Source organism: Siphateles boraxobius, unplaced genomic scaffold (genome assembly GCF_051911475.1).
Source record: "Siphateles boraxobius isolate OS27281-9 unplaced genomic scaffold, OSU_SipBor_1 22, whole genome shotgun sequence".
Classification (NCBI taxonomy): domain Eukaryota; kingdom Metazoa; phylum Chordata; class Actinopteri; order Cypriniformes; family Leuciscidae; genus Siphateles; species Siphateles boraxobius.
In genome coordinates, this window is record NW_027508833.1 from 32,781,697 (window position 1) to 32,806,067 (window position 24,371).

The window sequence follows — 24,371 nt, forward strand, 5'->3', positions numbered from 1 at the left end:
TTTTAGAAATTAAGATCTAGTTCATTCATGAAACTCCAGGGTGCAGGCTGATAGGTCCTTTACATGCAATCGGCAAGCAATCACATCATTATGGCATGACACAAGCTGATTGGCATCTGCTGATCCTGCAGCCAATTACATTGCATGCTCAACATTTAAATAATCTGATTCATTGTTTCCCCCTCTCCACCTGCCTAGATCTGCTATGGGATTTATGTATGTCTATTTTCCAGCAGCAGCAGCAGCAGCATATCTTACATGCTCACAGCAGTATATCTATTAGTCTGTATATCTATTAGTTGTAGCAAGTCCTACTTGCTCTGCAGCAGCGTCGCAGATCTAGTCCACCAAGATCAAATACATTAACATTGCCATATTCAATAACATACTAAAACTATTTTTTACGAGTTTATTGAATGATTGAAATACTTGTATTCAGCAAGGACACATTAAATTGGTCAAAGGTAACAGTTCTTTTGAATTTTGTATTCATCAAAAAATCCTGAAAATTAATAATATTAATAATAAGAAGAAATGTTTCTTGAGCACCAAATCCACGTATTAGATTGATTTCTGAAGGACACTGAAGACTGCAGTAATGGCTGCTAAAAATTCAACATTGCCATATTATATACTATACTGTATATAATTGCCAATTATATTACTTACGTACTGTATTTTTGATAAAATAAAAACGTCCTTAAAAACTTCTTTTAAAAAAAATTCTAAATTTAAAATTAAAAAGTGAGTAATATCTGAAAAAGTCCCAAAATATTAAAGACTTAATCTTGCATGCAGGGTCATATACAAATTTCTCTGTAGACTTTCGCCAACTGACTAGCACTAGCAATTAATGTGATGTTAACTATTGATTATAAGCTATTAAATAAATAAATGTTCTGCCCCAAAACTTACTGTTTCAAGGAAATAATGTCATCAAAGGAAAATGTTGTTATTATGGGGGTATATCTACAGTTAGTTTCAGTAGTTGTGTTGGTTGTACATTCATGTTGTACATTTTCAGCTACATCCTAAAGATGTAAAAAAAAACTGATGAAATGCACAGAATTTATGGTCATATTTGCATTATCCTGCTGGAATAGCCATTAGTGGATATAAAGGCATTCACATGGTCAGCATTCCAGCAGGCAGTGGTTTTTAAATACTGCTCAGCTATTAAGGAGCCTAACATAAGCCAAATGATTTCCTATCATTCATTACACCACTTCCAGACTGAGCTACTGACACGTGCAGACTTCATGCTTTATGTCAAGCAGTATTAAGACCAGTTTGGTTGGGTTTCTAACCTCTGTACCCTCAGGTGGTCTTCTGCTGCAGTAGCTCATATACATTAAGGTTTGATGTGTTCAGAGATGTTCATCTGCATAGCTATATTGGTTAACTGAGTCGTCTTCTGGTAAGCTTGAATCAGTTTGCCATTTTCAATTTATTTGTATGCATGTATTCATCTGTATAATGACCACCAGCAAAGTGTTCAGCTCCTAGCCTGTTTGGGTCAAGCCCCGTTGATCCTGCCCAGTGGCAGTGACGCCAGTGTGCATGACTATCACCCCAGCAGCCTCTGAAAATGTCAGAATTTCCACACTTTACCTGCTAATCCAGCACCCATTGCCTTCTCTCACAGGGTGCCTTTAATGTAAAGGGTATGTTTCTCCACAGAATTATTTATTTTAGAATGTGCAGTAAAATTCATTGCAGGTTACTTTATTACTCACCAATGCTACTTTTTTTTATCAACGACACAGCACAGCTGATCAGCCAAGCCTGTTGATTCACATCAACCTCCCAAAGGAACATAATGAAACACCAATTCAGATCAAAATCAACAAAGGCTTTGTTGAGTTTTCTTGTAGTACTTGACCACTTTGATGTGGCAATGCCTAGTGATTGTTTCTCTTTGTGGATTTGGCCATTATGGTGTAAGAGATGTTTAGTTATCTGTTCTGCCATCATTTAACATTCACTTGACTTTACCATGTTATTAAATAAAATAGGTGTCGTGTAGAATATTTCAGCTGAAGTAAATGTTCGGTGTCATTGAGTACGCATGTAAAAAGTAGGCTATTTTGATTTACAGCAAATGCTTGCTGTGACAAATGGTCACTTTATTTTGATGGTCCCTTTAACACATTCTGTTGACTATAAGTAACGTTGCACCTACATGTCTACTATCTCTCTTAGAGTGTTAGTAGAGTATTAGTAGACTGGTAGGGTTAGGGTTAGAATAAGTTAAAGTTGCAAAGTTTCTTATAGTCAGTGGAATGTCTGTTGGGGGACCATCACAATAAAGAGTTAGCAGATATTAAGCAGACAGTGTACTAACGCTCTAATGAAAGTTAGTTGAAATTGAGTTGTAAAGTTAATTTTAGTCAACAGAATGTTTGAAAGGGACCATCAAAATAAAGTGTTACCAAAATGGCTTGTTTTATATTGTACTGGCAAACTTACTCAAGGTTTCGAGTAGGGCTGAGCAATGATTCAGATGTCCCGATTCGATTCCAATTCACAAGATTTCGATTCGATTCTCCATATTTGATTCGATTCAATTAATTAATTAATTAATTAATTAACTAATTACATTTCCACTGGTCCCACTACAAAAAAAAATAATAATAAATGAATAAAATAGTTTGTTTTTGTTGTTTTTGACCCATGTATCCTTGTATGGTAGTAAATGATGACACCCAGAACTTTAGATACCAGCGAAATTGGAATTGAAAATTTGTTAAATTTCGATACCACAGCTAAAACTACTTACTAATATAAACTTCAAAGATTATTAAAGACAAGTAAATAGTCATCAATAAAAAAGAACTAATAATTGAATTACAAGCAATAGCACATATAAATAAATACAACAGAACAAAGATACAAATTAAATAATCAGTGGCTTAAGGTTTTACAGGTAGGTAGTTTTCAGGTGCAGAAACTGAATAAAGTAATCAAATGTAAAATAACTGCATTTAATCTTCACTGTACAAATTAAATAAAGGTTGATCCTTATTAAAGTTACAAAAACGTTATTCAGTGAAGAGAAGGGAGTAATTGTCTTTTGTAGTTGATTAACATTAAAAGACAGCAGTAGGAATATTAGGCTGCTGTCACTTTAAGACTAATGCACAGACCCAATAAAACTTCCCTCACAGCGCGCGTTCTTTTTCAGTTCAGCACTGAATGAATGACAGGATCTCCGCTGTCGCGCTCGCGCAAGGCAAATAAGTGTATGGCATCTAGTGGAAAAGACTAGTCATAAGATTAACGTCAATCAGATATTATTGAATGTACATGAAAAAAATGATTGGTGGCTTTTGAGAATCGATATCGAATCAACCACATTTTAAAAATGGCCAAGTACTGAATTGATAAAGTTCTGCAGTTGTTTCAGTAAAAAAAAACTACTGTATGGAGCTATTATGAGTTTTAAGATGGCAAATAAAAACGGTGTACCATCTGCTATAAGCTTTCTTGATGCAGATGTTCATGAGCTCTGGAACTGCAGGGCTGAATTTTCAGTTGATGATGTGATTGTGTGCAAGCGCAATAGAATAGTAATCATCAAAAGACAGGGCCCAGATATCAATGAAGAAATCAATGAAGAACATCTGGGGATTTAAAAGTGCAAGAAAAGGGCATGTGAAGTTAGTATTGACCAAGAATAAATGTCCAACATCTTACACTATAACCCAATAATCCCAGTGATCCACTCAAACACATCCAGTGTGCAAAATAATGATATTGATCTATGGTCAACTGGTATTGTGAGAAGGTATACACGAACTAAAAAAAAGAAAGAGTGAAAGTAGTTTCCAACAGCACATATTCAACTTCCGTACATCTGATGCAATTTCTTGAATATGATAACTACAAATATTCATTTGACTCCTAAATGTTTCCTTCTAGGAGTCACTTACTCTCATTTTATCATTTTAGTTTTATTGGTTTATTCGCACACTATTCATCCCAATATTTCTACATCATGCTAAAATACAGTTGTGGTCAGAATTAACACATTAAAACATTATGGAATAAGTTTTTTCTCCAAAACACGTTGGCCACAATTATTGGCACCCCTAGAATTTTTTATGAGTAAAATATCTCTGGAGTACATTCCCATTAACATTTACCTTTTTTTTTAGCACACCATGGTGACTAGGAACATGAAATTGTCTAGCTATGACTTCTTGTTTCACTGGAGTTTAAATATGAGAAATTCCTTTAATCATCCAGCACAATGAGTAAAACCAAAGAATATAGTTCTGATGTGCATCAAAAGATTGTTGAGCATCACAAAATAAATGTAGCTGTAAAAAAATAGCTAAAGAATTGAAAATCCTCATTCTGACCATCAGGGCAATAATTAAGAAGTTCCAATCAACTAAAGATGTTACGAATCTACCAGGAAGAGGAAGTTTGTCTATATTGTCTTAATGCACGGTAAGGAGGAAAGTTTGAGTGGCCAACTACTCTCCAAGGATCATAAGATGGAGAATTGTAGCCTAAAAAGATATATCAAACAACCCCTACATCACCACATGTTGTTTGGGAGGGTTTCAAGAAAAATCCTAGAGGCCTGCATTTCAGCCCGAGCCCGACGGGCCCCGACTTATTTACGCTTCTAGGGCCGGGCTTCGGGCCAATTTTCACATCATAGTTCACACGCGGGCCGGGCCTCGGGCCTGTTTTAGGCTTATCTTTTTTTATAGCCTATTTTAGACATTAATTAAAATAAAATATGAGACGATGACGATTGAAAACAAACATAGAAAGACGTTTTATAACCCATCACACTGACATATGACTGACACATGACAGTCTGCTCACGCTAACGCACACAGGTTTCCCGGCGGCGCGATCTGAGATTCGCGCGACCGGCTCGTTCTGTGTTTACTGTCCAGGTAGCGAGTGTGACTTCAGCGCAGCTGGAAAAAGTAGGCCTACGACTGGATTAAAACCTTGCACTGTGGATGCTGTGCTTTTTCTTCACGATGCTCTTGTTCGATGCACGATGCACGATGTTCTTCAACAGCATATTCAGTTGTCAGACATGACTGGAACTTTAAAAGGGACCGGATTCTATGGTCAGATGAAACAAAAAAAAGGGCTTTTTGGCAGGAAAACCCACCAGATATGTTTGGTAAAAAACAGGGATAAAAAGTACCCCATGCCTATGGTTAAATATACTGCTGGATCTTATATGTTGTGGGCCTATTTTTGTGCTGGAGGTCCTGGACTTCTTGTTCAGATACATGATAGCATGGATTCTAGCAAATACCAACAGATAAAAAATCAAAACCTGACTACCTCTGCTAGAAATCTTATAATGGCCCGTGGTTGTCCATTAGTACAACTGTCCAAAACAAACATCAAAATCAACACAAAAATGGGTAACTGAGCACAAAATGAAGCTTCTGCCTTTACCATCCCAGTCCCCTAAACTGAACCCTATCGAAAATGAGTGGGGTGAACTGAAGAGAAGAAGCAACCACATTAACTTGTGAATCTGAAGGATCTGGAGAGATTCTGTATGGATGAATGGTCTCAGATCTCTCTCTCTACAGCTATTTTTTATCATATTTACCAGGGGTGCCATTAATTCTGACCACAACTGTATGCACTTTGCTGGTAAGTTCATGTTTTTGAGTGTGTGTGCACTCTAAAAAATAAAGGTTCTTTATTGGCATTAATGGTTCCATGAAGAACCTTTAACATTAATGCAATCTTTCTATAGAACAAAAGGTTCTTTATAGTGGAAAACGTTTATTTATATTACGCTCTTTTAATAACTTTTAAGTCACGTGTCTAGTGTCTGTAAAACCGTATTTTTCCATCTTAAAAATATATCTAAATTACGTCATATGCTCTCATTGACAAATGCGGAACAACTAGTTAATGCGTTCATGACATCAAGGCTAGATTATTCTAATGCTCTACTGGGTGGTTGCCCTGCACGCTTAATAAACAAACTACAGCTAGTTCAAAACTTACAAAGCACTAAATGGTTTAGCTCCCCAGTACTTGAGCGAGCTCTTAATGCATTATAGTCCTTCACGTCTATTGCGATCTCAAAACTCTGGCCAGTTGATAATACCTAGAATATCTAAATCGACTGCTGGCGGTAGATCCTTTTCCTATTTAGCACCAAAACTTTGGAACAATCTTCCTAACATTGTCCGGGAAGCAGACACAGTCTGTCAGTTCAAAGCTAGACTAAAAACACATCTCTTTGACCTAGCATTCACATAACACTCTATAGACTTTTATAATTCAATATTAGGCTGCTTAGATTAGGTCGGCCGGAACTGGGAACACTTCCATTAAATAATGATGTACTCGTTACATCATAAGAAGAATGGCATCTACGCTAATTTTAGTGTCTTTGTTTATCCCAAGGTTTTCCCGCAGCCTGCCGGATCCAGGCCGTTTCCAGATCTGACAAAGGACTTTCGCCTGGACCTGATGACAATGCAGTGCTGAAGTGCCAACTAGCCTCTCCCTATGGAGGATCCCTATACCACTCTACAGAAAAAGCGTTGTGGAATTTTTCGATTCGCGTACCTACCCAAAGTGATAAGATAAAATAAAATTCTGCATCAAAATTTTTAGACAAGTAGTTTGTTTAGGCATGGTTTGTAAAGAATTACAAACCTGCACACATATATTCAAACGCACATAACTAGAGAATCAATTCTTAATGCGCATGTGAACGCCATCAGCGTCTATCACAGGTTCACGTTTAAAGTCTGTTTAGAGAGAACGGTGTCGTCTTAGCGGCCCCTAATTTAATAACAAATGATCATTTAGACGGAAGTGAATCAATCAAAACTAACTTTAGCTGGAAAAAACATTTTTCAAGAACCACTATAAAACCAAACCAATCTCTGTTACCTTAAATTATATGTTTATCTCTGTAAAGCTGCTTTGAAACAATCTACATTGTTAAAAGCGCTATATAAATGAGGATGACTTGACTTGACTTAACTGATCTCTGAAAGGTTCTTTGTCCATAGCTTTTTATTAATTAACTTAATTTTATTATGTATAGGTTAAAACTTAGGATAAAGGTCTAAATTCACATCTTGTCTATTCAGTTATTTCTTCTGACAATAATGTAATGTTATTGTTTTTAATAACTGCTCTTATGTTGGCGCCAATAGCCTCGTGGGCAGCACGCCGACATATAGCGCAGTTGTGCTTCGGGCGTCCCGAGTTCAAATTTCAGTTCGTGGACCTTTCCCAATCCCATCCCCCCTCTCTCTCTCCAACTTTGCTTCCAACTAAGTGTCCTGTCATAATAAAGGTAAAAAACGGCAAATAAATAAATAAAAATAAATATAACGCCACTTGTGGCTTTTCTTGGCAAATAATGAAATATGCAACTAAGTGTGATTTAATTAACCCGTATATCATATGCTTAATTCAATTAAAAGTTTGACGGCCCATATTTATATGTTGTTCTATAAAGGGTTTATGTAAACTTTATCTGAGGAGTCTCTATACTTCAGTCATTTTCAGTGATTCATTCACATGGATGCCAGTCTGACAGTCAGTGTCAATTCATCAATGTTTGATTGACCCAATGAGGCAGGTCATGGCAGAAAGGAAAATCCTGTTATCTCAGAATGACTGTATGGATTACAGGTCTAATGTTATAAAAGAGGTCAGCTAAAGTTTACAGCAAAGATCATTTAACTCAAATAAAATATCACTTATGCCTTAGAGACAACATAGATCTGGGTGAATGGTGGGCTGGCTTCCCACACGCATGTTCCTGTATAGAAAGTGTTGTCATGGCAACCCATAGGACACCTCGTTTCCATCATTTTACAAACTCACATCACTCATCACTTCATAACATTGTTTTCGCAGTTTTAACACGCTGTACATGCGCCAGAAATCATTCAATTGTACTGGACATCTTGTTCTACACAAGTATATTAAGTAAAGCAGTTATGTAATTAATCTCCAAATTCAGAATCAGCAGGAAAGCTGCTTGTTGTACTTCTATGAAAAGGAACATCAAACACTGTTTGAACCTTAACATTCTTTAAACTATGTTTTATTTTTGTGTTCTATTCTTGAGTGAACTATCCTTTTAAGACTTGTAAGGTCGCCCAAAAAATGTACCCACCCTCATTTTGTTTGAAACCTGTCTGACTTAGTTTTATGTTAAACATAGTCACAGACTTTCAGTCTTAAAAGGACCATAAAAGTCATTAATGGTGCAGAATGCTATTGGTTCTCATGTGTCACATGAGCAATCATGACACCGGTAATGAGAATATGTGGAAATGCAAAAATGAATAGACATTTCAGTGAATAATGACTTAAATTTAAGCCTTTTTTCATCACACAAAGTATTCTTCTGAAGTCATATGGGTCAATTTTATGGTGCCTTTTGAGCTTGACAACCCATAGCTTTTATTGCATGGAAAAGAGCAGCTGCAGTTTTTTCCCCCCCACACTTTCATAGAAACAAAGTCAAAAATACAGGTTTGAAATGCCATGGGTGAATTATTCCTTTAATGAACGTCAATTCTCACAATGGATGTTCTTTAAAGGAATAGTAAAAGAAAAGCAAATTAAGAATATTGCACACCTCTTTAAGATAAGCACCAGCTGAAGCCATTAGCATGGATCATGTCAAACTTTTTTCCCCCTCATGGTAATAACTAATAACCTCCTCTTCCCAAGAGTGAAATACCCTTTTCATGATGCAACAATGTGATAGTGAGTGACAAAAGCTCTTTTTAATGTCAGATCCCTTTGTTCTATAATTATCATTATCTCTGAATCGGTGGCTACTGATCTTCATCAGGTTCTCCCACTCAATTCTGTGTTCTGGTGCAATATTTCTGCTCACTTTTGAAACTCCCCTTTCATCTGTTACAGATTTGCTTTCTAGTTAAGTCATTTGTCAAGACAACGCCACCAGGCTCATGTGGTGTCCCTTGATTGTTTGTAATAACTGGGAATGAGAGGGAGAAGCAACCACAACTGAGAACATCCCGTCTGTTAACAAACCTTCCTTTGCCAGATCAATCTGTGCTGATGGATCTCAGACAATACCATCAACATTGATCATCACTGCTGTCATGCTTCATAATTAGCTGTTGTTTTTTAGAGATGCTTCATGGTAAATGCTTCTCTTATCACTAAAAATCTTTCCCCACTTTGAGTCACGTTACATTAATAAAATAACGATAAAACGTTTAAATCAATTTTTAAAATCAAAATTCCTGAAACCTCATATTCTGTTTTAACATCTCTAAAATGTACTTAACAATGAGGTTGCAACTTCATTATTGTTTCTAATTATAACTAATTATTAACAAAATGTAAAATATGGAAATATATTAAAAAATATTTTTCAAATATTATCAATACATTTAAAATACATTAAATTAAATGTGTTTTATCAAATCATATCACATTCAATTAGACTATGTGATAATAAAGAAAACATTTTCAAATGAAAACAGTGGGACCAGTAATCATCATAAACAAGTAATCAAAACAGTTTTAATAAAAAAGGTCATTACCCAGAAATGAAAAATTCACATTTTAATCTTTTTTTTATTCCTGCTGAATTTTTAGCATCATTACTCCAGTCTTCAGTATCACATGATCCTTCAGAAATCATCATGTTTTCAAAACAATGTTGAAAACTAATATTTTTGTGTTACTGTAACGGTGTGACGGCATAGTTAAAGGCACAAGACACAGATCTGGGTTAAACACAAACTTTACTTGATGAGCTTAGGCAGGACATACACAACCACATCTAACATAAATGAGAACCAACAAGGGAACAGGGCAGGGAGTAAATACACAGGATGAATTGAGGGAACTATCTAGACACAGGTGGAGGAAGATAACTAATCAGAGACTAACGAGAACAGGTGCAGACAGGACAGAACATAATTGTGACAGATACACTATGAAAAAACAAAACAATGACATTAATGTTTTATTTAGCAAAGATGCATTAAGTTGACCAAAAGTGACAGTAAAGACATTTATAATGTGATTTCTATTTTAATCAAATGCTTTTCTTTTCAACTTTCTATTCATCAAAGATTATTTAAAAAAAAATGTATCACAGTTTTAACAAGGAGCATAAACTGTTTTCAATATTGATAATTATAAGAACTATTATTTATAATCAAAATTAGCATATTCAGTATATTAGAATGATTTCTGAAGGATCATGTGACACCGAAGACTGGATTAATGATGCTGAAAATTCAGCTTTGCACCACAGAAATAAATAACGCTTTAAAATATATTAAAAGAGGAAAATGTTGTTTTAAAGTGTAATAATATTTCACAATATTAATGTTTTTACTGTATAAAATGAATGAATATTTGAAATAAATATATACAATAAATTAATACTTATCAAAAACATTAATATTTTATTACATTTTTAAAATGTGTTTTTTTCCAGGATAAACCTGACTCCAAACAGAAGCAAAGTCAGTCTGTTAAATGACAAACGTTTTAAAATAATTTGAAGGGTAAATAATAAGATTATTGTTTGGGAAGTCATTGGGGTATTGGATCCCAAACAAAAACAATTAAGTCAGTCTGAACAGGTAATAAGGGTTCTCTTCTTGATTCATGTTCACGTGGTTCTTCAGCTTTAGTGCTTGTGACTCTCCCCAGCAGCAGTTCTTGAGGCAGTAGTTATGTCTCACAGAGGGAGACGTCTCATCGATGTGCACTCAAAGGGCAAACTCAGATTGTTTTCTTGGCTGTCCTTTTCCCTCCTGTCTGTGTTTTTGCTGCTCTCTATGGATGCGAGTGTTTGTTAATGTTCAGGGTTGTCCTTATTTAAACCCTGTATCTCTCCTCTGTGGGAGTGTGCGTTTTGTTTGTCCCTTGTCTCCTTCTTTCTCCACATCTCTGTTTCACCTGAGTGCGAACAGACAGACACCACCCAGCAAGGTTAAATGCATGCTGACCCTCTTCATCCTGTTTCACTGCAAACTTGACTTTATCTGAAGCTCTTTGCTTATTTTCCTGTAAAGTGAGGTCGCAGGCCATCTCTCCTCTCGAACCCCCACCTCAATTGTAATGCCTGTTTGCAATTTACATTTACATTTGTTTTAAATTGATTCAGCAATGCTGTCGATTTAAGCCCTTCCTGAGGCTGAAATCAGGAGATATCTAGCTAATTGCGCCACTGTGTCACCTGTGATTACCTTTCCCTCATCGAGTGCTCTCTCACGACACCCTGCTTCAGCTGAAAGAGAAAATAGAGACCTGTTGAAAGTGTGAAATTAATAAAAACAGGAGCCTTACAAATGTTTTTTTTTTACCTGTTCACACTACTAAATATCTTTTTGCAAATCAATAAACTCATTTTGTTGCTGCGTTTAATAGGCTTTGTTTACTTAGACTGTTTTAAAATGTGTCTTAATTTATGAGACTTAATTAATTAGCAAATTTGTTTTGTGAGCAACAAACTGAATATGAATAATCCATTGAGTGAAACTGCAAACATGAGAACATTAGGGAGCAAGAACGGATGAATATTTGTGAGGAAATAGTTAGAAAGCTGGGGGTAACAGAAATGTGTGTGCAGATTGCACAGAACTGAATAGAGAATGCCAGTTCAATTCAATTCCTGATATTCAATTAAATATGAATTGAAGCATCAAATTCAGAAACATCTTATTCCAATTCAAATTTGAAATGACGGAATTAGGATTAAAAATATAAATGTAAAGAAATCCATATAATAGAAGAGTTATTCACAGAACATACTTAGAATCTTGGTTTTATCTGGCGGGGGGGAGATTCAGATAGATTTACATATTGGTCTATGCTATCAAGTTGGACCTTCTGCAGATCATTTGCTTTGAAACTGCCTCTGGTGTCTCCTAAAAAACCATGACGCCCCTGACATAAATAACATTTGAAACCTAGTCAAGTATTAAACAAAACAATACTGAGAACTTAATTGAAGGGATAGTTTACACAAAAATTTTAATTCTGTCATAATTTACACACTCATGTTGCTCTAAACCTGCGTGATGTTCTTTATTATGCAAAACACAAAAGAGGATATTTTGTGGAAAATAATGTCTGTTCACAAAATAAAAAATAGGTCACACCCAATAAAAAAGGCTCATTATCATTCACAACCACCAGTAAATCCAAACAGGAATATTCGTTCACCAGTATTCTGTCGTGAGTTCTGTACATGAAGGCTGGTGTGATGTGTGTGATGTATATCAGCATTTTCATTTTGGGTGAAGTATCCTTTTAAGAGGTTGTGTAGGTTTAGGGAATAGAAAATTCTAAAATACAATAGATATCAATGGAAATTCCCCACCGTGTTCAGGTTTTACCTCCTCTACATCACACGAATTTATCTATTTGATCTCCTAATCTAGTCCATCTCAAGACAGCCACACACTGATATACATCACACCAGCATTCATGTACAAAACTCACGGCAGAACACTGGCGAACGAATATTCCTGTTTGGATTTACTGGTGGTTGTGAATGATAATGAGCCTAAATATCTATTTTATGGGGTGTGACCTAAACCTTGCTGTGTGGATGAGTGAGAGGGAGCTCTATCTCTTGATTTATAGACAGTGAACATACAGACAATCTATCTCGACCAAATAGCACAGCTTTACCCCGCACTCTCAGATGCAGTTTGAGAGCCTGCTGGCAGGAAGTTCCAGGGATATGCCTCATTATTCCTGTCTGACTCAAGTCTAAAGTCTCTTTTTGCCGTGTTTTCTTATCAAAAAACCTTTTGAACCAACACAGCTGACCTTCATCATAAGAAAGAGTGATGGAGGGCAAAGTTTGTCAATTTCCTGGATGCCATTATTCATACCACTGCAGTCAGAGGTGCTTCACTTTCCACAGGTTGCATTATTGGGATATTTGACGAGATAAGGACCTTCTCACCAAATAAATAAATTAAATAAATGATACTGTGATAATGACAGCACGGTGAATGTAGTTCATCCACATTCACATTCATACTGGAACATCCTTTTTTTAGCGGCCGTGAAGTAATTACTTATTCAAAATAAGTACTTACTCAAGAGAGTATGCGATTTCGGACGCAGCCAAAGACAATGTTCATCCTTTGCTGATGTTGGCAAGGAAGGGCATTATGTACAAATGGGTTGGAGATATCCCTCCATTATATAGGGATTGGCTAGCTATGATAAAGTATCTTATAGCTTTAGAAAAAACTCATGTCATTTAATAAAATGTGGAAAGAACCATTGAAGTCTCTTGGGATAACTGAAGATAATAATAATTTGTTACATTTATATAGCGCTTTTCTGGGTACCCAAAGCGCTTTACATGGAAGGGGGTATCTCCTCAACCACCACCAAAGTGCAGCTGGATGATGCGACGGCAGCCATATTGCTCCAGAACGCCCACCACACACCAACTTACTGGTGGACAGGAGACAATGATGAAGCCAATCAGTATATGGGGATGATTAGGAGGCCATGATGGACAGAGGCCAAAAATATATGATGTATATTGGATATTTGTGTGTTACTTATTGGTTTCCTTCATAGCGTTATAATTAACATACTGCATATGTATCTTCTTTTTTTATAATCATTATTATCACTATCATTCTTTGGTTTTGATTTATAGTTTTCAGGCTTGTGTTCAACATAATGGTTGTTGTTTTTTTGATGTGGACATTGTTAACATATCAATAAAAAAATACCTTTAGTGGCACTTTTGCTGCAAAAGTTGCACCTAGTGTCAAAACACATCAGGTATATCCAGAATTTGAACGTTTGATCATTATATGGTTTTCTTCTGCTGCATCATGTCCTGAAATGAGCCATGCAGCCTGAAGCCTGTTTTTCATCTTTATGATCATAAAACCCCTCAAACTCTGACATCAAAATGGAGGGAAGGAGAGAACTGAAAACAAACTTCTTTCAGACAAAAATACAAAACCACGAAACTTAAAGTTTTTTTAATCTTATATAATGAACATTTTATTTAGGGAGCCTATGGTAATGTTCATATACTTCTGCACGGTCCTTAGGGGGCCCATATATGCGTTCCTATTGGAACAGCAACCATAATTGATTTGTATTCTTTTTAAATTGAGTCTTTCATATTAATTTCACTCTGTTTCTGTTAAATAAGGCAGTTTATAGACAGTTATTGGTTACAGAGACAGTAGAACCTTGCTCTCTAGCGAAGGATTTGTAATCTTAGCATGCATTCATAAACTACGAGGAAGCATCCACAATATGGCAAGATATTTTACAAGCTGTCTCATGAGAACAGTATTCTACATCGACCAGACACTGTATGTGCGTTTAGGAGCTCACAGAAAAACAAACGGCAGGGTACGCAGGGGTCCTCAACAGGATATGAACAATGAAAGCTCACAGGATTCAAATATTTTCCGCAGAAATCCTCTAATTAAGTCATGAATGTGTCAAAACAGGACAGGAGTATAACATCAATAGCATCTTTTAAACTTAATGAGTTTGTGGAAGGCTTGCTTGAAGTCATCATTGAAGACAGTGTAGATGACTGGATTGATGAGCGAGTTGAGGTACCCTAGCCAGGTGAACACATCAAAGAGCACAGGATCAAACCAGCAGTCTTTACAGACCCCCATCACCAGCGTAAATACGAAGAACGGGAGCCAGCACACTATAAACGCACCCAGGATAATCCCAAGAGTTTTGGTGGCCTTCTTCTCCCGAGCGGCACAAAGACGCTTTCTTTCCAGTACGCTGTCAGCCAGCTTCACTTTCACACTGTTCGTGAAAAGAGGAGACCCCCCTCCCCCTCCCCCACCTCCTCCAGGATGAAGATGTCCCTCCTGATTTGAGGTGGAATTCAGCGAGCAGAGCGAAGAGCCCGTTGAGTTCTGGATGAGCTGAGCAGCAGTGAACCGTTTTCCACTGGTCGCTGGTGTTTTAAAGATCCTGGAGCGAGCCGCCACATAGATACGCCCGTAGAGAATCATCAAGAGGATCGTGGGCACATAAAAGGCGCCAAATGTGGAATAAAGCGTGTAGGAGATCTGGTCAGTGTTGACCATGCACTCTGTGAGCTCCTCGTGCGCCTTAGCCTGCCGCCAGAATAGAGGAGGCAAGGAGATCGAGACGGAGATCACCCACACTACGCCGATCATCAGCGCCGCTCGTCGCATGGTGCGCCGTTTCGAGTATTCCAGGGCGTCAGTGATGGCCCAGTACCGATCCAACGCGATCACGCACAGGTGCAAGATGGAAGCCGTGCAGAACGTTATGTCAGATGATAGCCAGATATCGCACACGATCTGACCCAGAGTCCAAGTCTTACTGACCGTGTACACAATGCTGATCGGCATGACTAAAATGGAAACCAGGAGGTCAGTCACTGCGAGAGAGCCGATCAGGAAGTTGGCAGGAGTGTGAAGCTTGCGTGTGAGGAAAATGGTTGCGATCACAAAAGCGTTGGACAGAGCAGTGGCCAAAGTGACAATTGCTAGCATGGCAGAGATGGAGATCTGAAGGCAGAGGAGCGTAGCGTCGTCCCAGGACTCCAGGGTTGTGGGACTGACCGTAGCATTGATGAAGAAGAACACATCTGAGCTGTTGAGCAGATCCATGTTGCATGGTTCAGCACTTCATATCATCTATGCATGACTCTTACCATAAATTATCAATTATTCCATGAAAACCTCTTGTGGTGAAAGAGTAATTTAGTTTCCTGGTTTGAGATATTGGTAATGCTTTGCCTTTGTGAAGGTCATGGCTGATAATTGTGAGCAGTAATTCATGGTTGAAGTTCATTGGACTGTGAATTTTTCGAATGTTTTTTTTTGTGGAATATGTTGACACACACAGAAAATAAAATGCCACAGGACAAATAAGAAACCGGTATTACCATTTGTGCTTAACTTTGAGTTATAAAAAATATTCCTTTAGCCCTTAAATCACTGCTCATTATTTTCTTTATTGTCCTGTATTCTACCATAAAAACACAAATTCGGCTCTTATGAACTGCTGGAAGACTTTTTAATTTATTCTCCTGTTGGTCTGCAAAAGCACTGTTGTTTCAGACATACGGATCAGAATATTCCTTAATTCCCTGTGCATCCAGTGATGGCTGCAAATGGTTTAGAGAGAGGTAATTTTGCAGTTTCCCATAACACCAAAAGCTGTAAAAAGTTCTCGTTTTAAATATTGGCCATGTGAAGGTGCCAGTCCAGAAGAAAGGACTTAATCCAGGTGAAGATCTGGGATAGAGAAAAAGAAAAGAGAGAGTTAAAATTGAGAACTTTAGAAAACTGTTAATGATTTTACTCTCTACACACGCAATAGTTGAACGTTAAGAAATATAAATGCACCTGTGGAAATATACAGAGAAAATTCATTTTAATAATGCAAATTAGGCTCTCGTTACTTACATTAGCAGGTAAAACTTCATACAGAATGATTTGATAATGTTTTGTCTTGAACACCAACATTTTCCTGGAAACGTGTTTTAAAAAGTGAATTTATTATTAATTACATGTATAATTAAAATAACTGTATAATTCCCAGCTATTATTGCAAAAATGTCTTTGTAAAACCAGTTTATTTATATGTGTGAAATTGCCTAATGCATAATATTTTAAAATAATTTTAAAATAAATATTAAATAATACATGTAAATATAATTAATTTAAAATTAGAAAATGCTCCAACTGAGAAAGCAGAAAAAGCTCTTATAGATTAGAGCTGTCGAACATTCATGAATCAAAAGATCAATGTTCTATTTACTGTAGTTTTTTTTTATTTGGTTATTTATTTAAATTAGTAGTTAGCTAGCAGCTGGAAAGAGCTATTTTGATTTCTAGAGCTCTTAATCTTCCTAGACAGTATTTTGCAGGATTACAGGATAAAGCCTAAAGTGCTTGAAAATATTAAAACGTTAAATTCAGATTTGTATTCTAGCAAAGCCAAACTCACATAATAAAATCAATTGTCCATGCACAAATCAAGATACTTTCTCTACTGCTTAGGATACAAATGAAATTCATAATTTTTCTGATAGCTTCATTAAACTTTTTTATTTATTTATTTTTTATAAATGTAGTAAGTTTTTTCTCCACTAACATATTTCTTTACCCTGGGCTCTGCTTTTCAGACTCAAGCTTTGATTGATGAGTATCTAGAGTATGTGCCTCGAGGGGAAACCTGCTGCCACCGTAGAGCTTCCAGAGATCCTGTGTCTGACTAACAATGTGTTGTGACACCTGGAAGCATTCTGGTTCTGGCCTGGTGAAAAAATCAGTCACATCAGTCACATCACCTGCCAACATCTTCACTTAAACATTAGCGGTCCCCGATCTGCTGCAGAGCACGCTCACATTTCCTGTTTTTCATAGTTAGATGCACGCATGTACAGATATACATATCTCAATATTTATAGAAAACCCTATTGCAAATCATTTCAAAACATGTCATGGCTCCGTATAAGTCAAACTAGGTGGGAAAGATAATTGTGGTGCAATTTATATTCTATGTGATGCTGTTTAGGGCCAAGCACTCAGAATTGAAATTGAAATTATGCAAAGAAAACATGTCCACTGCCCTTTATGTATAAAACATGCCATTTCCATACTTTTAATTGAAGGCATAAAGGTCATACATCCCAATAGGACTCAACACTTTTTCTGATAATAGGTGTTGGTGTACCTAGTAGCCAGGACAGAGGTGGAAAGTAACGAATTACATTTACTCGCGTTACGTAATTGAGTAGTTTTTTTGTGTACTTCTACTTTTTACAGTAGTTTTTAAAATCTGTACTTTTACTTTTACTTAAGTACGTTTTCTTTGAAGTATTGTACTTCGCTACATTTGAAATCATATCCGTTACTGAGTAAAAAATAATAATACAAGGGGGAAAAAAAATATCACACACTCCGGAAACTACTGAATTGATTGAAGGGCGGGAGAACAAACGCGCAAAAAAGGTGACGCAGACCCAGCTGAAGCTGAAAGCTAATTAAGCGCCAAGCGAATTATGGCCAGTATGAAAAGTAGGAAAAAAAGCGTGGTTGTCCTGGAGGATAGAAATCCAATTTGCAAAAAATGTGGACGCAAAGTGGCTGCAAAAAGAGGATATAGGACACCATCCCTCCTGCAGATAAAGGTATGTCCGATTTACGTGATGCAGCAGCAGAGGGAATCCCGGAATCCAGTCATGAAAATGGAATTCACTTAATGCAGATGTCACGTAAAACATGCAAAATAATGGATGGATGAATACACGAAAAGTAGAACTGTGCAATAAATCCAATCGCGACATGGTCTGTGAATATTTAAGCTAAGCACAAAAATACTGCATGTAAATATATAACCCTATTGTTCTGCTGAGCTGCGTTTGTCTACTACTGAAGTACTCGTGACGTTCATGGTGTTTTCAGCGTCTCACAGACAATTTGAGGATATGAATACATGAACATTTCCAGAGCTGCTCTGAGAGAACGCCAAATGAGCATTTTCATAATTTTATTTGAGAAAAACCATTGTCAAATACACTTTGAAACAGGGCTTCACAACCCGTCAAAATAAAAGTTCGGTTTTACTAGGAGAAATTATGACAGAAATATATTACTATTGTAGGCATACAATAGAAGGTAGCCTATTTCTCAAAATAATAATAATAACAACAATAATAATACATTTTATTTGAACATTATTTAAAGGAATATTTTTTTTTGTCCATGGTTTAATTTAGTAAATCTGTTTTTGCAGCGCTTCCCCCAAAAATAAAAGGACACAAGTTTAAATTTACATTTGATAACCACCGTTTTTGATAATATATTTGGATTAAATCATAAAAAGTAGGGGTGTAACGATACCAAAAACTGACGGTTCGGTTTTCCCACGGTTTTGACGTCTCGGTTCGGTTCGGTTTAGAAAGCTAAAAAAAAAAATTTAAACAGTGGTTTAATGAAAAAATGGTGTCTTTGTCTTTAAATTAATTCAATTACAATTAAACGTTTTGCAAAGATTAAAAATTTGCTAATGCTGTATAGGGAGCCGCACATTACTATAACATTAAAGGTTAACAACAGAGCCTAAATTTAGATGCTATTTATTTTTTAGATATAATAATCAACACCAAACACATTGTATGAAAACATGTAAACTGAACAAAAGGCAGTTTTTGCATTAACTTTACTCTAATTTGTTATTGAAATATAATAATTTACACAGTTGCTGTCATTTTCATTAAAGATATTTTAAACGTACTTTAAATAATCAAGATATAATTAACAGGTTAAGTAAAATATAATATATAGGATAATATTGTGCATTTATTTAGTGCAAGAGTTAATTTCTCTAGGAACCAACAAGTTGTGGACACTGAATCACTTCCTGCTGAGGTAAATATAATGCTAGTGACAAGCTATGCAGTTTTATTGACGTCTTTCCGCTGCTGAAACACTGATTGAGCGATTACACGAGTTATGATGCCTTTCAGTAAGTATACTGTATTTTTCAACATACCTTCAGGTGTCCATTCATGTTTATTCTGTAACTGAGGAAGAGATGATCGCGTTTACTCGCGTTTACTCAGCCCTGCCGCTACTGTTACAACTGTTACAGTTACCGTGGTGACAGATAGTTTTAAACTGTGGGTACAGATTGTCAATTTACATCCATGTGGACAGATTGGTAAACTGTGCCTAGTTTTGTAAAACTGTGCACACGGTAGTTTATTTTTCTTCTGTAATGAAGCTTGGCTGTCCATCTAGTGAAAAATGTTGGTACTGCGGCCAAATAAAATCTTACTGAAAGCTCATTTTTTGAGATATCAACCTAAAATTTGGAACACAACTTCTTCAGATTTTTGGGTTACATTTTCTGGCAGTTTTAGAGTAAAATATATTTTGTAATATATATATTTTATATAAAATATAAATAATTATATTTTTATAATTTTATCATTTATAATTTTATAATTATAATTATATTATATTTTATATTTTCATAAACTCAAACTTGTATAACTTTTTTTCTGTTTCACTTTCATAATTTCATAATACTTCACTTCAACATTAATCTGGCAAATGTCTTCTTTAAAACAAGACCAACCATAGGTCTATATTCCAAAGCATTCTTGAATTACAACCATTTAAGTTTGAATAGGGATTTTCACGTCTATGCGAAAAAAGGGGGAGTGACAGTTAAAGGGTTAAACAATATTAAACTATAATATCTATATCTATAATATCTAAAATATAATTTATATATAAAAACTCTCCTACAGTCCAGTCACCATCAGTCGCCATCAGTCGCGACTCGCACGTATTTTCATTTAAACGTCACTCACTGACGTTTTCCTAACCAGAAAAAAAACCGATTGCCCTGCTCTGCCTCTGATTGGCTAGTACTCATTGCCATCTGGGTCAGAGCCAATTAGAAGCAGGATGTGGGTGGGAAAAAAACTCTGTGTATAGGGAAAGGGGAGAGACAGAGGGAACAGGCAAGACAAACTCCTACGTTTAAATAACATATAGAAAATATCTGCTTGACAACGAGCTGAGAACAAGCTCAAATAAGCAACTACACTTTAGAAACAAGCCCAAAAAAAACGCGACCCGCGACTACCAATATTTGTAAGCGACTTTACAGAAAAACAAGCCCAAAGTCGCTTATAATAAGCGGACTTGGCAACACTGATTCCAGGTCCAACCAATGAGCCGGGCTGGGCGGGGCCGGGGTAGCTTGCAGGGCGGGGCGTGTTCGGTACGCCATGAGAGTATCGCCATTAGAATTGTGGGTTCTGTATCGCGGTTCTTCGGTTTGGTTTGAATATCGTTACACCCCTAATAAAAAGAAACATTAATTTTCTGAATAAAATACATTTCATAGGACAATATTATTCTTAAACATTTTAATAAATTATTAATGTTAAAAATAAGTTGTTAATCTAATTCATTATTAATTATCGAATTTAATTGATTAGACATGTTTTATTGAAATTTTAATAAACAAATTATTTCAAGTTTGTTATAATAAAAGCATTTGTTCAACCAAAAAAAATTCCTGTTTTCATTAATTTAACTGTCATTTTAACTGATGATAATAATAATAATACCCATAATTTAGTAATACAGTTTATTTATTTAACAATTGATTAATATTGTAAACCGTGATATTTTCTGAGACGTTACCATACTGTGAAAATCTTATACCATTACAACCCTACACGGGAGTTGTAAAAACAACTACCCCCGCTGTTAAAAAAGTTACTCAGTAACTTTTACTCTGAGTCAATTTTAAATGAGCTACTTTTTACTTTTACTTGAGTAGATTTTTATACCGGTACTTTTACTTGTACTTAAGTAAAATTTAATTGAAGTAGTAGTACTTTTACTTGAGTAGAATATTTTATTACTCTTTCCACCTCTGAGCCAGGATGAATGCAAAGCATCTCAGCGATGATGCTGCAGGTTGACCCAATAAATAGCACATGTATAAATTCTGGGTTCAGTACAAGCTCAGTCAACAGCATTTGTGGCAAACCGTAAACATTACAATACTCATCGTTTCAAAAGTATATACACCACTGATCAAAAGTTTGGGGTTGGTGTAGTTAAAAAAAAAATATTACTGATCAAGCATACAGTAAAAGCAGTAATATTGTGAAAAATTATTAATAAAAACTGTGATGTGTACTATGATACTATGATGTGTACATGTCAACAAAGTCATCACTGTTGAAAACATAGTTCATATTTTTGTGGAAATGCATTTTTTTCAGGATACTTTTAATAATAATTGATAATTTGATCAATTTAATGCATCCTTGCTGAATCAAAAGTATTACGGTAACACTTTACAATACCGTTCCGTCATTAATCAATAACACAGGAACAAATAAGAACAAACCACTATTAACTAACAAAAAATTCTGATTAACAAATTAGTAAGTAATAGCGCTTAATTGAATGATGTAGTTCACTATTAGCTAATCATTAACTATTTTTTTCATACCCCTCAGACGACTACTAACTGTTTCCCCGCCAGCGCTTTTGAAAAAAGTTACCAGCCAGTGCCAGCATCATTGTAACCTCAAAAATGTACAGTGACTTCAGTCATTACTAGGTAGTTATCATGCTTTTCACTTTAGATTACTGATACAAATAATTAGTAATTCCTTTCTCTTTAGAATGAATTATTTTAGTTCGGTCACACTTTAGTTTAGGGTCCAATCTCTCTATTAACTGACTTTTTTAACTGACAAAATGACTTTTGCCTCGATAAACTCCTAATTTCTGCTTATTAATAGTTAGCATGGTAGTTTAGGTGTTGGGTAGGATTGCGGGATGTAGAATATGGTCATGCAGAATAAGGCATTGCTTATAAGTACTAATAAACAGAAAATATCCTAATAATATGCATGCTAATAAGCAACTTTAATAGTGAGAATTAAACCCTTAACTAAATGGTTACCAGTAGTTCTTAGAGTCCTCTGGGAGGAATGAAAACATTGCAGTTACTGATTAGCTAATAGTGAACAACCTCATTCAACTAAGCTATTACTTACTAATTCGTTAAAAATAAATCTTACTGACCCCAAGCTTTTGAAATCTGAAACATGGCCGACATATTGTAAGAATTGTGCAAAGACTAATAGATGTGAGTTTCAGATGTTAAAGGGGATTTAATATCTACAAACTAAAGAACAGAATGTAGTGCTTTTGTTGTGGCTTGTATCTCTGTAAAACAGTGTCATCATTAGCATATACTTCATGTGAGATGGCAGAAAACAACAGCGGATTATTTCCACACCAGTAGATCCAACGGGCTGCACGCTAATGAGGCCAACCCGAGGGTATTACCATGCTCCAAATGTTGGCCATACGTTTTCTTTACTTTTGCTTGGTTCTGTGTAATTGGTGAAAGTCAGAATAACAAAATTATTTGGGTCCCAGGTCAATATATTTTAGAAAGGAGACTTTGAGACCGTCAGGTTAATTGAAAAAATGCTCAGGCAACACATTTTGTGTTGTCTGAGCATTTTTTCAATTAACCTGACGGTCTCAAAGTCTCCTTTCTAAAATCTACTGCCAGTACTGACCGAATGCTCACACAAAAACAAACGCACACAACCGTATAAAATGCCTTTAACAAATACAAGTTGACAAAAAAAAGATACAATTTTGACTTGACGGCAGAGAAAGGAAGTACAATGAATTACTTGAGGTCTACCTTGGACAAACTTGATAATTCAATCTTACAGTATAACATAGAAATAAAACAATATATTGACTTCTTATCACACAATGTGAATTCGTGAAGTTTTTTTCATAAATTACAATGGAAGTCAATGGGGTCCAATGATGTTTTGAACCACACTTTCACTGTATGAACAAAAAAATATCTTTTTGTTTTGCAAAGAACAAAAGTTATCCAGCTTTGGAACGAGATGGGGGTGAGTAAATGTTAACAGAATTTTAATTTTGTGGTGAACTGTCTTTTTAATTTCTTCATTTTAAAACGAAAGCACACAGTTCAAGAACTATTGAACACTTTATTTTGATTGTACACTTTAGGCATTCAACTAACTATAAGTAACTTTGCAACTACATGTCAACTAACTCTCATTAGAGTATTAGTAGACTGTCTGCGTAAAGGTATTGTTGGTAGAAATCCACAAAAATACTTTTTGTCCAAATTTGTTTAAACTGTCTTTATATATCAATGCATAATTAAAATGTAAGTACTCTGGAAAAGAAATTATAAAAATCGAGTGTCTGTAGTCCTCTCAGGACTGCAATAAAAACAGCTCATTATTCCATTAACTCCCACCCCCTCCCTTCTCGGCTCCTTCCAAAGCCACGCCCCCAAAACAAATGAACGCGCGATCCCGGCCGTTCGCTCAGCTGGAAGAGTCGGACGCGTTTACCAGCTGTAGCAGATGTAGTGACATCATGTCAGAATCACAAGTAATAAAATAACTAACTTTATCAGTATGAATATAAACAATTAACATGGCTGTAAGTACTCACTATCCAGCTCGCATATCGATACTGGTAAAGTTTAAAATATTTGACTAGCTCGTAACGGAATCAAACTCAATATAAGGCGAAGCTATAAATAGCTTCATTGATACACGTTTGCCGTTACTATCAGTTAAACTGCGATGAAGGTGAATTTTTAAGATTCATAACATTAGATTGTTTACAGATAAACTGAGTAACATACACTCAAACACCTTCTCACAACTGCATTGCAGACCCAAGATAATATAACACACACACACAACATATATTGTATAGCACATACAGATACAACATAAAGACATAGGTAAACATATGTAGAGCATATAA

At 35.8% G+C, this 24,371-nt stretch overlaps 1 protein-coding gene and 1 long non-coding RNA gene across 2 annotated transcripts in view; both read right to left on the reverse strand.

Moving 5' to 3' along the window:
- LOC143747209 (uncharacterized) overlaps window positions 1–24,371 on the reverse strand; it is a 480,968-nt gene that overhangs the window by 357,724 nt on the left and 98,873 nt on the right. The gene's annotated exons all lie outside the window — the stretch shown is intronic.
- Window positions 13,999–24,371, reverse strand: part of htr1d (5-hydroxytryptamine (serotonin) receptor 1D, G protein-coupled) — a 37,500-nt gene continuing 27,127 nt past the window's right edge. Inside the window, exon 2 of the mRNA XM_077239783.1 lies at window positions 13,999–16,274. Coding sequence (XP_077095898.1) covers window positions 14,502–15,644 — 1,143 coding nt within the window. The 5' untranslated portion in view covers window positions 15,645–16,274 and the 3' untranslated portion in view covers window positions 13,999–14,501. The remainder of the gene's footprint in view (window positions 16,275–24,371) is intronic.